At 44.9% G+C, this 17,660-nt stretch overlaps 1 protein-coding gene across 1 annotated transcript in view; it reads left to right on the forward strand.

The window, feature by feature from the left end:
• Positions 1–17,660, forward strand: part of CCNY (cyclin Y) — a 126,964-nt gene that overhangs the window by 77,678 nt on the left and 31,626 nt on the right. The window contains exon 2 of the mRNA XM_004275887.3: positions 17,216–17,290. Within this exon, the coding sequence (XP_004275935.1) occupies positions 17,216–17,290 (75 nt within the window). The remainder of the gene's footprint in view (positions 1–17,215; positions 17,291–17,660) is intronic.

The following is a 17,660-nucleotide window of genomic DNA, read 5'->3' on the forward strand; positions in this document are numbered from 1 at the left end:
TTCTCAGGGTATATGCCCAGTAGTGGGATTGCTGGGTCGTATAGTAGTTCTATTTTTAGTTTTTTAAGGAACCTCCATACTGTTCTCCATAGTGGCTGTATCAATTTACATTCCCACCAACAGTGCAAGAGGGTTCCCCTTTTCTCCACACCCTCTCCAGCATTTATTGTTTCTAGATTTTTTGATGATGGCCATTCTGATTGGTGTGAGATGATATCTCATTGTAGTTTTGATTTGCATTTCTCTAATGATTAATGATGTTGAGCATTCTTTCATGTGTTTATTGGCAATCTGTATATCTTCTTTGAAGAAATGTCTGTTTAGGTCTTCTGTCCATTTTTGGATTGGGTTCTTTGTTTTTTTTGATATTGAGCTGCATGAGCTGCTTATAAATTTTGGAGGTTAATCCTTTGTCAGTTGCTTCATTTGCAAATATTTTCTCCCATTCTGAGGGTTGTCTTTTGGTCTTGTTTGTGGTTTCCTTTGCTGTGCAAAAGCTTTGAAGTTTCATTAGGTCCCATTTGTTTATTTTTGTTTTTATTTCCATTTCTCTAAGGTTCTTGCTGTGATTTATATCATAGAGTGTTCTTCCTGTGTTTTCCTCTAAGAGTTTTAGAGTGTCTGGCCTTACATTTAGGTCTTTAATCCATTTTGAGTTTATTTTTGTGTATGGTGTTAGGCAGTGTTCTAATTTCATACTTTTACATGTACCTGTCCAGTTTTCCCAGCACCACTTATTGAAGAGGCTGTCTTTTCTCCACTGTATAGTCTTGCCTCCTTTGTCAAAGATAAGGTGACCATATGTGTGTGGGTTTATCTCTGGGCTTTCTATCCTGTTCCATTGATCTATCTTTCTGTTTTTGTGCCAGTACCATACTGTCTTGATTACTGTAGCTTTGTAGTATAGTCTGAAGTCAGGGAGCCTGATTCCTCCGGCTCCATTTTTCGTTCTCAAGATAGTGCATATGGTCTTGATGTGTTGAGAGGTGAAGGGGTTGGTGTGGCAGAGGGAGTTAGCTGGGAAGGTGGGAGGCAGTGGGTGGAGTCGGCTGCTTGGCCTTGAGATCAAGGAGTGTTGTTACTAGTGACCACAGGTCTGGGGTGGGTAACCATGGGGGCAGGAGCCCAGGCAGAGCCCAGGAGGACAAGGTCACAGAGGACAGGAGGTCAAGGGAGTAGAAGGTTCGCTTAGCTAGATGTTGAAATCCCTAGATATTATGGTGAAGTACCCAGGGAGAGAGGGCAGCTGGGGGTGCTGGGTAGGGCCAGAGGGGAGAAGGAATTGGTTTCGAAGGGGACAGCGAGGCTCCAGAGAAGACCCCCGACAGTGTAGGGACGTGGTGCTCAGAGCGGGGAGGTGTGGGAGCACACACAGGGCATTTTGCTGAGGAAGGACGTGTGTTTTGGGAGTTGGGAGCTGCCAGACAGTGGCGGTGGTGTGGGGCCTTCTGGGGCTGAGAGGGGATAGTGAGGGCGGCCTGGGGGCTGCAGGCTTCCTGAGTTGACTGAGGCAAGCAAACAGGAGTGGAGGGATTTTTCTGTGGAAGATGGTGGCGCTGGGGTTGCGGGATCTTGGGGAGGGTATCTTGTCAGGGGTCCGGGGCTTCAGAGCTGCCTCTTTAAATCCTGCATACTGGAGATGGAGCTGTCAGGAGGTATTACTGGGAGGTTTCTTGTTTATTTTTTGCATTTTATAAATCGGTATTTCTTAGTAAGAGATGTCTATTTTAAATATAGTGGAAGTTCATCCTCCTTAATTTTCTTCCTTTTCTCTCTGTCCTTTGCTTTGGAGAATGGCACTATTAAATGCACGGGGTCGAATTTCTTGTCTAAAGCAGATTCTGCTGCTGAAGGGAGCCTAGTGTGAGAGAGCATCGGGCTCGGGGTCTGCACGCTAGTCCCCACTTGCTGTGACCTTGGAGAGAGACTTCCTCCGGGCCTCTTCTCCTTTGTTTAAAAAGATGGTGGCAGGGGTGGGGCGTCTCAGCTATAAAATCCTTTGGTTTTAAAATTAACCCCATTCCATTTATGTATTTAAGATGCTTCTTGTAATTATGATCTGCAGGTTCTTTGTTTTTAAAAAATTTACCTATTTACTGCACGTTTATATCAAATAACATTTTATACTTCCTGCTAATTAGTATTTTCTAAAAGAGTGTAATATGTAGGAGGTGCTACTGATAACGGCTTAAAGAAGACCCAGAATTAGCTTGTGTGTTTATATACATTGTGAAGTAATCTTCTCCCCCTACTTCTCCTGCTCTAAACAAGAATGAATTTGAGAGAAGGAAAGAAGAGTGATTTGCTGCTTCACAGGTGGCTTAGCTGCCTGGGCGTAGTGGTTTTGCTTGGTAGGCTCAGAGCTGGCTGTATTCTCAGCTTTTTGTGTGTGTGCTTGGGAAATTGTAACTGTTACCAAGAGCCTTAGATTCAGAATGAGTTGGTAATTTTCCATTTCTTGTTGTTTTTATGATAAATTTATTTTATTTTATTTATTTATTTTTGGCTGTGTTGGGTCCTCATTGCTGCGTGCGGGCTTTCTCTAGTTGTGGCGAGCGGGGGCTACTCTTCGTTGCGGTGCGCGGGCTTCTCACTGCGGTGGCTTCTCTTGTTGCGGAGCACGGGCTCTAGGTGTGCGGGCTTCGGTAGTTGTGGCTCGCGGGCTCAGTAGTTGTGGCTCGCGGGCTCTAGAGCGCAGGCTCAGCAGTTGTGGCGCACGGGCTTAGTTGCTCCACGGCATGTGGGATCTTCCCGGACCAGGGCTCCAACCCATGTCCCCTGAATTGGCAGGTGGATTCTTAACCACTGCGCCACCAGGGAAGCCCTCCATTTCTTCTTAAACTAACTAGAAAATCAGATTAGTCTAAGATGTTTTTGATATCAGAGCACAGCCAGGGTAATAAGGCTGTGCTGAACAAATGGAAGAGTACTTGTCTGGCAGGTTGTGTTTGATTGGCTTCCACTTTTGTTGGCCCCCTCGTAGGGTCCCTTCTGAAAGGCACTCTGTGGAGGTGGTTAGGTTTGAGAAATGACATTTTATGGTGTGAGTTGAGAGCAGACACGGGCACACCCAGGGGCTTCCTGAGGCCTGTCCCTCACAGATCTTGGGTCAGCCCAGGGCTGGACCTGTTACCCAGGGCCATGCACTCCCCAAGCACAGGCCTGAGTCGCTACTGACTCACCCGAGGATGGCCTGGGCAGGGGAGCGGTCAGTGCACACCTTCCCCTCCCCACCCTCACCCCCAGCAGGCAGGCATCGCCCTCTGGAACCCCTGTGTCCATCCCACGGCAACTTGGGTGCAGTGCCCTCTGCCACTCTCTTTCACTCATTTTGATAGTTTTATTTCAGCTCTGTATTACAGTGCAGTGTTTAATAAGATACTGTCTTCCCTTTTTAATTCTTTAATAGTTCGAATAGTAATGTATCTCAAGAGTAGACTGATACTTTGTCTTATTCATTAGTTTAATAATTTCTGTGTTCCTACAAGAATTAATTTATATAGGGGACAGGTGAAAGAATAGGATAGAACTTGTCTTGTTGAGTGTCAAGAGAAAAGATGGTAAATAATGATTTTGCATATTGAAGGTGCAGCTGTTGGCAGTGATGTTGAAAGTGGCCTCCGAGAACAGTTTGTACTGCAGTCCACATTTGAGGCTTAGAGTGATCAGAGCGACTTGTGTGATTATTAATTTGTTCTATGACTAAGACATCTGTTTATCTCTGCGTATACCTTTAGGTTAAATGCTGCTGAAATGAGAAATGACATGCAGACTTTTCCCCTCCTTCTCAGATACCAAAATAGCCGTATAGTTTGTATCAGCTCTGCAGTAGTATTGGTCTTCCTTAAACCAAGCATAACCTTGCTTATCTGGAATGAAACAATATTCCTATACAGCAGTAAATAAATATAATCTTTACTTGTTTAATTTTTAATGTTTGTCTTCCCATTTCATGGTATGAAGTTCTATCAACTCTCTTTTCCATCTAAGTGGCTGCTGAAGTTTCCACCATTTTAGAGTAAATTTCTTTGCTCTTTGAGGTTGGAAAATTTTTTTTTAATTGGGGTATAGTTGTTTTACAAAGTTGTGTTTCTACAGTACAGCCAAGTGAAGTAGTGTTCCCTGTGCTATACAGCAGGTTCTCATTAGTTATCTATTTTATACATATTAGTGTATATATGTCAGTCCCAATTTCTCAGTTCATCCCACCCTACCCGCCCTTTCCCCCCTTTCCCTCCTTGGTGTCCATACGTTTTGAGGTTGGAAATTTAATGGTAGGATTTAAAACTCTGTAGCACTGGTATACTTAGAAAGGGAAGCTCTAACACTCTCTCCATTTTGAATGTGCAAAATAAATATGCCCACAGAGAAAAACTGGAACATATAGAAGAGTTTAAAAAAAAAAGAGAGAGAGAGAGAGAGAGAGAAGAAGCTCCTGTGCTTGCCTTATACAAAAGAAGTACTGTGAACATTTTTGTGTAGTTTCTTCTAGTACTTTTAAAAGCTGAATTTATTTAAAATGAAACCACCACCACCAAAACAATAAAACCCAAACCTGTATAGCATATAATTGTGGTGACACTGTGTACAAAATTTTGTATCTTCCTTTTCACTTAGCGTGATAAATAGAAGTATTTCCCCAATTACAAATGTGTGAGCTTTTTATAAATATTTATTTATTATTATTTTAATAGCTACACATTTTTCCTTATAGTAAATTTGCCACCTAGCTATTCAGTCCCTTATTACTGAACATTTAGGTTATTTACAGTTTTCTTTTTCCTATTATACATAATGCAGTAATGAACATCTTCGGGCTTAAAACCTTGTCTGCATGTGAGATCCTCTCACTAGGGTAGAATCCCAAGACTGAAGGACGTCTGCACAGCGGCCTGCACAGGACATCTGCACAGCGGCCTGGAGGAGGGTCGGCTGGAGATGCCAGTCTGCCCGCCTCTCTCAGCCCCTCACAACCTTGCCCTTTGCTTGCTGGCCGGATGGAGGGAGGGGTGCTGTGCACCTCGAGCCTGCTGGGATCAGAGGTGGGCCACTGGGCGCTGTGAGGAGGAGGCTGGCAGTGACTTACACACAACCTTGCATCACTCCTAGCTCCTCAGAAGGATGGTATTGGTGACTCTTTTACCCAAGGGTTTCAAAGGGCCTGATGTAGCTGCAGACTCTCCCTTTCCATTGGATATAGTAACCATGGCAGGATGACATTTCAGTGAACTCTCTTGGACATTCTAATTATGGAAGAAAATACCTCTTCCCCCCACCAGGTGAAGGCATCACTGAAATCCAAGCTAATCCCTGGTAGTATTTTTCTCTTCTCAAAGGACAGTTCATTGAATCATGCAGACAAGTGACGTTTCCTATTTTCAACATAGTCACATTGGCTGACTGAAATTCGAAAATAGAAAGCAAGGATATATTTATTGATCCATGGATTTCTTGGAATGCTGAGAAAAATATTGGCTTAAAAACCAAATTTCACGGGACTTCCTTGGTGGCCCAGTGGCTAAGACTCTGCGTTCCCAGCGCAGGGGGCCTGGGTTCAGTCCCCGGTCAGGGAACTACATCCCACATGCCACAACTAAGAGTTTGCATGCCGCTACTAAAGACTAAGACCCGACGAACCAAATAAATATTTTAAAAAAATCAAATTTCACCAAACCTGGTAGATTGTGGTAGGAAAAAATGGAATATATGTGGCATTCTCCCCTCCTCTTCTCCATCACAAGGAACCTACCAGAGGGCCTGCTCCCACTGTGCTCCCCATGGGGTCGCCGCTGAGCTGCCAGCACAGAGAGGAGGCCCAGCACCCGGGCCACTGCCTCTACTCCTCCACTCGCCTGAGGACGTTGGGCAGGCCCTGGAGCCTGGAGCTCAGCGGCAATGCCTGGCTCCCTCCCTCTGGTCTCTCACCAGGTCTTGAGAGGAGAGGGTCCAGGATTAGTACTGAGCCCCTGGCTTTGTGCCATCTTATTGAACACTGTTTACTAGATTAACAAGCCAGGGAACCTGAGTACATCTGCCTCATTTCTCTTTTGCAGTCATGGTGACCGTTTTAATGGCAGACTAGGTAGGTCCTTGGCTGCATGTCCCCCTTGGCTAGGTGTCTCAGGTTTTGCAGAGGAGTAAGGGTTGTCGTGTACCCTGGCGTGTGTATGCTTGCACTCAGCACGTGCTCAGGGTTGTAAAGTTGCATTCACCATTCGCCAGATAGTTTTGGAAGGAAGACATGTGCGTTCCCGTCCTCTCCGTGTCTCTGTGCAGCCTGGACCGGAGCCAGATGTGCAGCAGGGCTGAGCACTCAAATGGAGCAGAAGAGAGTTAGCACCGAGCTTCTCTCACGCTGGGCTCACTGCCTTAGTATTGATTCAGCTTTAGAAATGAAATGGATTGTTTAAACCTTTTTGGTTTTGTGATTGTTTAAATTCAAGTTTTATTAAACCAGGCAGGAGGTCTGATGGCAGGATTCTGAGGCACATTCATTTGGATCTTCCGGTGCGGCTTTTCTGAATGCAAATCTTGTCCATCTGGCTGCCTGTTATCCATCCCTCTGAAGCTCGACAGACTTGATTAAATGCAGAACGACTCTGCCTTGGCAGTTGCATCTCAGATTTTATCATTAGTTATGCATCCCATTTCCTTGTGTCTGAGGTGACCCTCAGAGGCCACAGTATTCCCTTTCTTTCTATTTCCCCCAGAATCGGGATGTTCAAAAGGCAGGTTGTAGTTGTAGGTTGAGGTAGGAGGTAAATTCTAGATTTAACCTTTTCTTCCTAAAATATAAGCTATATATCAGGTCTGAAAGTGAGGAAAATACCGATGGGTGATGATCTCACTTGCAGACGTGACTATGAATTTGACCGCCAGGAATCATAGAAGTGCTCTAGATGACACATTGGGACGGAGAAAACAATCTTCAGATCCTGCGGGATAGAAGTGGCTGTAACAGAGGTGGAGTTGCTCTTCCTCTGTCATCCGTTCTGTTGTGCTGTCTGACTCAAGTAGGGGCCAGGTCGTTCCTCTCCCCTCTGACAGTCCTGGGGTGCTGCACCCTGGTGCCCACATCCTGGTGTGTCACCCACCCAACAGGTTTTCTCACACGTAGGTTCCACTGTATGTCTCCTGAATTGTATCTTCTATTTTCCTGTCTTTGGTGTGATATCCTTTTATAATCTTGTTTTAGTTTTTTATTTGTTTTATTTAGTTTCTTTAAGTGCTTTCAGATAATTCCTGATTTACATAGCTGTGATTTCTGTTTTTAGCACTATCTTTATCTGCTTCGGGTGTAACCCTCATTTACATGGCTGGTGGTGGCTGCCTTTGGGGGAACACTTGGTGTTACTTGGTGAGAATTTGATCTGAGGATCTCTTGCCACCCTCTTGCTTGTGTTCTGTGTTCTTTGTGGCAAGTATGGGCTTTCAGTGGTTTTGTGTTTGAAAGAGGAAATAATGTCTGATTTGTTAATGGGAAATCTCAACATTAGTAACTTTGTCCCTGATGTTATTCGATCCCGCCTGCTTCTAAAATGCATAAGTAAACCTTTTTTGTGGGCTGAATGTTCTTTGTGCGTGTATGTTTTTATCCCCAGCGCCCCCCTCTCCCCCCACCCCTCACTCTACACGCAATGTAACTTGCTTCCCAGCAGCCTCAGCTCTCTCTTGGGCTCTCCATGGCACTGCCCCTAGCAGAACACTTGTCACTGCCCCAGCCTGTCTGCTTCCCCCACCCCCAGACCTAAACACTGGGGGGCCGCAGGGGCTTTCGCATTGTATTTCTTGCACACGTCGAGTTGATTCTCAATATAAAGATTTGTCAACTGTTGAATAAAGTAATAACGGGGACTCAGATGTCTCTACTAGCTTTCAGGGTGTCATTTTGGACACTTTTTAATTGTCTGCAATAGCCAATTTTATCAGTGTTGCCCATACTAGACCTAGTTATTTGCCTGATACTAAAATATCAACGTTCCAAGTGATGTTTTTCCTGTTTCAGTGATAGCGCTAATTCATGCCTCAGGAGGATCTGGTTGCTAGGAGATTCTTTTTGAATTAATCTACATATGAGTTGATGCTTGGTCCTTGCCAGTTTTTCTTTTCCTTTTTCTTTCCTTTTTAAAAAAGCTGAAAAGAGCTACTTCACTTGATCATTCTTTTATGTATTTCCATTATTCAGCTTGTTTGTTAATTATTGTTGAGCATTTGGACTTTGTACACAGGGTTCCTGTCCTCAGTTGGTACTGACTGGAGGGGATGAAGACCCCACTCAGCCTTTAGGTGGGGCCCCCGGATCCCACTGGCTTTACCGTGTACTGTCTCTGATCATCACAGGACCCAGTGGCCTGTCAGAGCGTTCCTGTTACCATCATCCTTATTTATTGAGACTCAGAGAAGTAACATGATTTGCTCACCAGAATTCAGTCTTCTAGTTTTCAACTGTACATTTTTTATCTTGTTCTCTGCTGGACTTTAAATACTGCAGTGTATGCTTATTTTATGGTCTCTAGCCAGCTCTGTTACCGCACGTTCTCTAGGGCCAGGCTCGCCATTTGTTGTGTCTCTTGACCCTTGCTTGTGATGGATCGTTTCCTCTGTGTCTTGCCGTTTGGGATGGTGAGCCTGTCTTCAGAGGGCATCGTCTGGCGGGGTTCAGGGACGCAGGCTTCTCCAGAGCGGTTTGCAGTTACTTCTGCCAGGCACCCAGGGATCTCACTGGCATATGACCAGTTTGGTGTAAATTTCTTGTCACAGGGTTCCCTGCACTACACATGCAGAGTAGAGGGGAACTCCAGAACCATGTTAGAGATACAGACAGACCTGTGGTTACCAGTTACTGGGGTGCTGGGAGACATTTCTCCCACTGAGGCCCAGCTCCTTTTTCATCTGGGTTCATAGATAACTTTTTTTTTCTAATTCAGTTTTTGTTGTAATTGTAGCTCTTCGAGGGTTCCAGACATATATAAAAGCATCTTTTCTAACTTGTATCCACTCTACTGGCTTATATCCTATCCTGCAGGACATTAAAACAAGGTGGCTTCCAAATCAAGACATTGTAAGTAAAGAGGATAGAATTAGTAATTATACCAGGGTAATAGGTGTGAACCAAGACGTGTGGCCACCTTGGTTGAAGCCCAAGACCCAGCTCACAAAGCTGGGAAGCCTTTGTTCTGCCGGAAGACTCCAGTTCTCTTTTTGGTTAGAGCCTCCGGCCATTTCCCTAGCTACACGCTCTAGGCTTTTAAATGGATGTCTTATGTTGTATCTCACATTTCTAAGTGCTTGTAGTGTGAGAGCTTTTAGGTCATCTAGTCTGCTGCATTGGTGGAACAATCTGTCTTAACGTTTAACAATCTTAAACGTTAGGATCTTTCTCTCCTTTGGTTCATGTTAACACAGAATATTTGAAAGAGACAGTGGAAAGACTGGAGAGAGGGTGAGGGACGGACAGAGGAAACATATGGGGAGAGAAAAAGAGTGAGTAGAAGAGAGACTGAGAGACAGGTTGGAAAGAGGGAGATGGAGAGACAGACAGAGAGCACATGAATGGGAGTCAGATGTGTGTTCACAGAGAGGTGCACACAGAGACACATACGTCCCGGCGCAGACCCAGGCTGAAAGGGGTGCACCCCGGGACATGTACTCACGGATCAACGTGGAGAGTGAGAATGGAAAATAACCCAGTCTGAGTGTGTTAGAATAATCGTAAAGAATCGTAAAGAATAAACGTGGAGTCGGTGGCGGGGGCGGGGGTACAAAAGATGGCTTTGGAATTAACTGGAATTGTAGTAACAGCAGTTTGCTGCCACGGCACCAGCTACAGAAGTTATAAACAGGGATGCTGATGTGGGCGCCTGGGTTTGGGGCTTGCCTGGTGGCGACTGCATGGAGCAAACCAGGGGGCCAAGCTCTGTATTTTGGTCTCATTGGCCCTAACGAATGGAGATAATCACTGATTTTCAGGCAGTGGGTCAATAGTGACTAAAAAATAAAAGTAAGCCAATCTCATTTAAAATTAACAGGCGTTATTTGTTGATTTTTCATCATTGCTTTGCAGACCCTAGTCACATTTAGCAATATGACTACCTAAAATTGAAATTAAAAGTTTGAGATTATGACCATGTCAAATATTTGTCTACAGATAGGAAACAGACCTGATGGAATCATCTTAAGATTAAGTTTGGGATTGTTAGCTGACCACAGTTGGCCTTCGAATCTAAGTTGACTTTCTACCACGGAGTTCCCCAAACTATCAAGGGATCACAGGATCCTTGAATCCTTTGGGCTCTACTCACTGATATTGTCGAGGCCGAAGTGAACAGCCCATCTTTTGGATGATTTGTTGGAACAGCGATCAACCTGGGGCTGGCAATGCAGAGAAAGGAGGTAGGAGGTAGGAAGTCTCTGATTTTGCAGGTTGTTTTTTTTTTTAAATAAATGTATTTATTTTATTTTTGGCTGCCTTGGGTCTTCGTTGCTGCACGTGGGCTTTCTCTAGTTGAGGCGAGCAGAGGCTACTCTTCGTTGCGGTGCTCAGGCTTCTCATTGCGGTGGCTTCTCGTTGCAGAGCACAGGCTCTAGGCACGCGGGCTCAGTAGTTGTGGCGCACGGGCTTAGTTGCTCCACGGCATGTGGGATCTTCCCGGACCAGGGCTTGAACCCGTGTCCCCTGCATTGGCAGACGGATTCTTAACCACTGTGCCACCAGGGAAGCCCCAGGTTGTTTGTTTTTTTTTTCCTTTTGCGGTATGTGGTCCTCTCACTGCTGTGGCCTCTCCCGTTGTGGAGCACAGGCTCCGGACGCGCAGGCTCAGCAGCCATGGCTTACGGGCCTAGCCGCTCCGCGGCATGTGGGATCCTCCCGGACCGGGGCACGAACCCGTGTCCCCTGCATCGGCAGGCGGACTCTCAACCACTGCACCACCAGGGAAGCCCCCAAAGGCTGTCTTTTATGTTTCCTCGTCTATCCAAATTAGACCCAGCACAGTTTAGGCCTTGCTGCACTGTTTTCCTTTTTTCTAAATTTCCAAACCATCAGTGATGGATTATGACTCCCACTTATCTTAGGCATTATTTTATCACACGGCTCTTTTATAGCATTGGTGCTGTTTTAGAAGCTGAGATGAACAATGGTGTGACATCTGTGGAAAGGACAGAAAAAACTACATTATGTGGCATGGGAGAATATAGTCATCCCTTGGTATTCACTGGGAGTCGGTTCCAAAATCCATGGACGCTCAAGTCCCTTATATAAAATGGCATAGTATTTGCATGTAACCTACCACATCCTCCTGTATACTTCGTCTTCTCTAGATTACTTACAATACCTAATACTATGTTAAATTTTATATAAATAATTGTAAATATGCAATATAAATGTTATACAAGAAGTTGCCTGTGTGTGGCAAATTCAAGTTTTGCTTTTTGGAACTTTCTGGAATTTTTTTTTCCAACTATTTTTGACCAAAGTTTGGTTGAACCCATGGGTGCAGACATGGAGGGCTGACTGCATTGTTAATTACACTAGGTTCCCAGCTGTTAGATTTATTTTCAGTTTTGACTAAAGGAATCCTATCATGCCTTTTACTTAGCTGAAACGTGGACTGAAAGCAGTGTGACTGAGTATTTCTGTTATCACCTGATAGTCTGGCAATAGACTCTTAGAATGTTCTGTTAGTATTTTAATTTGACATGTGTCTTAGTAAGTATCATCAGCATAAAGAAGTGGTTCCAAACTGCTTCCTAAGCATTAGGTTGAAGTCAACCCTAGGAATTCTGTCACATTTCCTAAAACTGCCTTTTCTCGCTGAAGTACCCCCGCCTCAGAGGCTGGTTTATCTTGTCATGATGGATCATCTTGTCATTGTAAGAGGTAGGAGGACCTCTGTCACCAGCAGGGAATGCCGAAGTTGTGAACGTCAGGACTCCTTAGGGAGCAGAGATTGGATGACGGAGGTTTAACACATTTAACTGTCTCCAGGTTTGACGTGTGTCTTCAGCACTGAGCCAGATGCTGGGGCACACTGTTTATCAGTACCCTAAAATTTTAATAGCATTGTTTATGGGGCTCCTATTTTGTGGCGCGAGTCCTGCTTATTGCTTTTTGTTGCATAACTGCTATTCTCACAGCACTCCTCCGGGTAAGGTGTTACTCACCTGCTTTATAGCTGAGGGAACGAAACCTGGAATAGGATGGCAGTTTGCCCGAGGCCATAGAGCTAGCAGATCTTATATATATCTTATCACATATCTTATCACATATCACATATATATATATCTTATCACATCTAGATCTTCCACATTATAAAACGTGTTACTTTTACTCCACCATTTGAGCTTCTCCTTGGGGAATGAATGATTCCTAGAACTCCAGGATTGTCAGCTTTCAGCTTTCAGCTTTCCGGATGTGGGTTTTAGAATTTATATTCTTGATGGTCTTCCATCCTTGTTGTTTTCTTTACTGGTACTTCTCACCTTCAGCTTAGAAGGATACTCTACTAGATCAGGGACTTGATCTGTTTTGTTCAATTCTGTATCTTCAGGATGTGGAACTCAGCAGTACCTGGTACCCAGAAGATGCTCAGTGATGGTTTGTTGAATGAGTGAAAAGTGTGGCAGGTTGGACTGGCCTTGACCACCCCCCAGTGGTGATATTCGTGGTATCTAATAGGATGCTCATTTACCCCTCCACAGTTAATTATGAAGGCATCTCTGTGACAGAAATAACATGTGATGCATTATGAAGGCATCTAAATACATGTTTTGTCTCACCATTAATTGACTATAGCCCTTTGAAAATGAAGAATGCATTCTTATGACCATGAGATAGTTTGTGTGGAGAACTGGAAAGGTAAAGACACAGACATGGTTACCACCCCAAAGTAGTCTTTTGGTATCAGCAGGACTGAACACAATACCTGGCGTAGAGTTCAGTTTAACCGAATTCAACTGTATAGCCTTGCCAGGGGGAAAAAAAAAGCAGTGTAAAATTTTTGACTCTTAGAGTCCATTGCTTTGTTCGAGAGCTTTTTTGTTTTGTTTTTTAGATGTTGGGGGTAGGAGTTTATTAATTAATTATTTTTGCTGTGTTGGCCTTCGTTTCTGTGCGAGGGCTTTCTCTAGTTGTGGCAGGTGGGGGCCATTCTTCATCGGGGTGCGCGGGCCTCTCACTATCGCAGCCTCTCTTGTTGCGGAGCACAGGCTCCAGACGCGTAGGCTCAGTAGTTGTGGCTCACGGGCCTAGTTGCTCCGCGGCATGTGGGATCCTCCCAGACCAGGGCTCGAACCCGTGTACCCTGCATTAGCAGGCAGATTCTCAACCACTGCGCCACCAGGGGAGCCCTGAGTGCTTTTGTTTTAAGCATACTACTCTCTTTCTCGCAGGATTTGGTCAGAATCTTCTTTCCTCATTGTTCACTAGCTGGTCCTGTGCACTAGTGGTGACTAAATTGTAAGTCATCCTGTAGGCTGTGCTGACCTTCCTACAGAGCTGTTGGCCCCCATGTGTGTCACCACCCAGCTCATCTCGGGGTCTTTCAGGGATGGGGATTCACTCTTCAGAAAGGGCAGTGACGTCTGTTCATACGACACTGAAATGGCACACAGCCAAGTAAATATTTACTTATTTGTTTGTTTGTTTTTGACTGCGTCGGGTCTTCGTTGCTGCGTGCAGGCTTTCTCTAGTTGAGGAGAGCGGGGGCTTCTCTTGTTGCAGAGCACGGGCTCTAGGCGCGCGGGCTTCAGTAGTTGTGGCTCGCGGGCTCTAGAGCACAGTCTCAGTAGTTTGTGGCGCACGGGCTTAGTTGCTCCGTGGCATGTGGGGTCTTCCCGGGCCAGGGCTCGAACACGTGTCCCCTGCACTGGCAGGTGGATTCCCAACCACTGTACCACCAGGGAAGTCCCAGCCAAGTAAATATTTAAAATTTATAAGTTACTCCTCTTCTGGGTGGGTTAGTACTCAGGTACTTCAGGAGCTCGATGGGGGCAGGTGGGAGCTGTGTGTGCTCTGGGAAGGCCCGTCTGGGGGAGAGCTGGGGCACTGGGAGTCTCCAGGAGGGGCTTGGGGGGCGGAGGAGTACTTGACATGGTGGTGACTTCAAAATAGGTACTATACTGTCAGAACCGACTGTAGCAGAGTGCTTTATTTCATCCATAATCTCTAATTTTAAGCATAATAGCCTGTGAATTTCTTCTTTTTAATTCTTGCAATTCAGAAGCATCCCTGAGCCAACGGGGAGCGTCGCCTTCCTCGGATGTGCTCCAGTTTAGTTTGTTGTGCCCGATCCCTGACTGCAGCGCGGGGACTTATTTCTTCATGGCTAAAGTAGCGGTTTGTCATGACTTCGGAGTGTAAGTTTGAGTGACACAGCAGGTTTATTTTGCTTGGCTTGTGAGAAGGCTGCCTTTTCCCATTTTTGTTCCCCCCAAAGTTGGAGTTCCCTTGCCAAAGCACACACTGTGAATAACTTTCTGTATTCTCTTCAAGGTCTGGGGCTGCTCCCTGTCTTAGGAAACACCTGGCAGTTCCTTGTACCTTTGTTTGGTGCCATTTTGCATATTTAAGTCAGGCTAGGTAATCGGCCTCTGTGGCTGGCCCTCCTTCACAGCAAGGGCGCCCCGAGCACTCTGTCCCTTCAGGCCTGGCCTGCAGGAGCTTGGGAACTTGGCCTGTTGGCTTGCACCTGGGCGTAGGGTTTACTGTGCACGCCACAGTTATGGAATATGAATCTGCTTAGGATTGGAGAAGATGCACACCAACTTGCTGTTAAATCCTTTTTTAAGTAATGTCCTGGCAGCTCATGAGATGTTGCCCCCTAACAAGTGTAAACATTTGGATGTGCTTTCACATAAAATTTAACTGACGATCTGTTTCCCTCAGCAACATTGCATTGCCCTGTGTCCAGAAACAAGTCCTTGGTTTTTCTCTTTGTGGAAACTTCCTGGTTATCTCATCTAGGATCTAGATCCTAAAACTTAAATTCCAGGGAGAACTTGGAAGCCAGCTTTAGGGGCTTCTGGATTTCCTTCCGCATCAGCCTCTACCTCCCTCCTGTTCCAGGCTCCAGTCCTTTTGGGGCACTGGGGATCTGAGCAAGGTCTGGCCTAACAGGGACGGTGGGGAAACTCTGGACTTGCCGCTGGAGACCACAGCTCCCAACCCACGTTCTATTATCACCCCGCTCGACACTTAGCTCTCTTGGCCTCACTCGCCTCATCTGTGACATCACGTCAAGCCCAGAGCTTGAAGGCTCCTCTGAACTCTTCCTGACTTGCTCTGTATCATTGAATGGGTAGAAATGATACCTGGCCTGTCACCCATTCAGGAAACCACCCGGGACATAAGCGAGCATTCTGGTCAGGCTCCTCACAGACTCATTTTTACCAGAAATTTCTGGCCTAACTTTATCTAGTACAAATGGAAGCAAGTTTGAAAAATTGTTTCCTCTGTCTTTCTCCTTCCATCAGAATCCCTTAATGCCTTCAGCTGTGAAACCGCTAATATATAACTTTAATACTTGTTACAGAAGAAGGACCAGATAATAAAGATAGCGTTTGCGATTCAGGTGTCGCTTTCCTCAAGCCCTCAGCGGGAGGTGAGCAGCTGTAGTGCAACGAGCCATCGGCTGATGTAGGAAGAGGCCTCACCTCAGAGGTCTGCCGAGGGGTCTCTGTGACAGGTGTTGCCTCCTGGATACATGTGGCCATCCTTGTTTTTTCTTTCCTTTTATCTTTGACTGGGTTAGCTATTAAACTAAGGATAGATACCATCTGGTTTTATTGGTGTTGATTAGATTTCTTTGCAAATTTACTGAAATAATGGAACTCAAAATAGTTTTCATTCTGATGTTGGAAGCTGATTTGAAGACCATTCTGACTTTCCGTTTTTTTTTTTAATTTATTTATTCATTTATTTATTTATTTTTGGCTGTGTTGGGTCTTTGTTGCTGCACATGGGCATTTCTCTAGTTGCGGTGAGCAGGGGCTACTCTTTGTTGCGGTGCGCGGTCTTCTCATTGCGGTGGCTTCTCTTGTTGCAGAGCACGGGCTCTAGGCACATGGGCTTCAGTAGTTGCGGCACGTGGGCTCAGCAGTTGTGGCTCGTGGGCTCTAGAGCGCAGGTTTAGTAGTTGTGGCACAGGGGCTTAGTTGCTCTGCAGCATGTGGGATCTTCCCAGACCAGGGCGTGAACCTGTGTCCCCTGCATTGGCAGGCGGATTCTTAACCACTGCGCCACCAGGGAAGTCCCTCCATTATTTTTGATCTTCTCTCTTCCCTCCTCTAACTTTATTCTTTTGTTTTGCTTAGCCATTCTTTCCCTGTGGAATCTTTTTGTTTTTGTTTTAATTGGAAGAACTCTTCTGTGATCGGATTCTAATTGTTTATACTGGACTGACAAGCCTGTAGCCCTTGGAGACTGTTCTAAGGCAGGATTACAGAGCCCCTTGCCAGTGGGGGAAGAAGGGGTACGAAGTGAGGCAGAGGGTAAGGACTGGGCGCTTGGGGGCGCTGGGGTGGGTCTCAGGTCCTGTCAGTTGTGACTGCTGTGGTGGGGCCTGGTGTTGCCAATGATCTGATTTCTCAAGAGAAGCTGGAAACACAGACCTTCTTTTTTCCTTTGTGGTCTGTGTTTGAAATGTAAAAATCATTATCTATTGGCTCAAATTTTTTACAAAGGAAAGAAAATGAATGAGTCAAACAAAACTTACATCCATGGCCCAGGTTATGCCCACAGATGGCCAACTTGAGCTTTTGCTCTAAAGGATTAAGTTTTCAGAAAAGGACAGTCTTGATTAAGCAGAGTGTGTAGATGCCGATTTGGCTGAGGTATTCTGTTTTAGTCACTTTAACAAGGAAATATCACTCGCTTAACTGGGGGTTTAGATGAGTCAGTTGTAGCACATAACTCTCCTTAATTACGTGTTAGGACTTTGTCCTGCTATTCTGTAGTATCCTGGGTGCAGAGCAGACTTTTAAAAAGAAAATGGAGTTTTCGGCTAATAGATCTCCAGCCAAGTGTCTAATTTTTTGTATGACTTTCTCAAGTTTCTAAATAGCAGTGTTCTCAGTTGAACCTAGAAGAATCTGTTAGCACAGTAACTGTTGGTTTTTTCCAGAATCCTTGAATGTATTAGTAATTTAAGATTGAAAATCTTGACTCCCTTTAGTTATCAGATGGATATTCATATATTTTCTTTTTCTTTCTTTAAAGATTTGAACATGGAATTCAATCCTTCAGACCATCCTCGGGCCAGCACAATATTCCTCAGTAAATCTCAGACGGACGGTAGGTTACTGATATATTTATGCTTCTTTCTTTTTTTTTTTAAAGAAGACTTACGTTGGCAACTAGCCTGTCTTGATTTCCCAGGATAAAAATAGAATCCCCTTTAGTGACCCCTAAGGATATTGTTTGGTGGTGGTTTCCTTGGGGTTTCTTTATTTTATAGTTATGCTTTTAGAATTTACTGTTTGAAGCAACTGTCCTCATTTTGCCAATCAGCTGGATTGGTTCTAAGTAGTTTCTACCCCGAGAATCAGAAATTTTCCTTTAAAAATTGATCTTTGCATAAATTCTCTAAAGATCAGAAGAATTAGTATGTAAAAGAAGGTATAATATAACCCTAAATTAAAGCGCCATTGTCTCTGTTGTGTCA

This window comes from Orcinus orca, chromosome 2, assembly GCF_937001465.1.
Source record: "Orcinus orca chromosome 2, mOrcOrc1.1, whole genome shotgun sequence".
Taxonomy (NCBI): Eukaryota; Metazoa; Chordata; class Mammalia; order Artiodactyla; family Delphinidae; genus Orcinus; species Orcinus orca.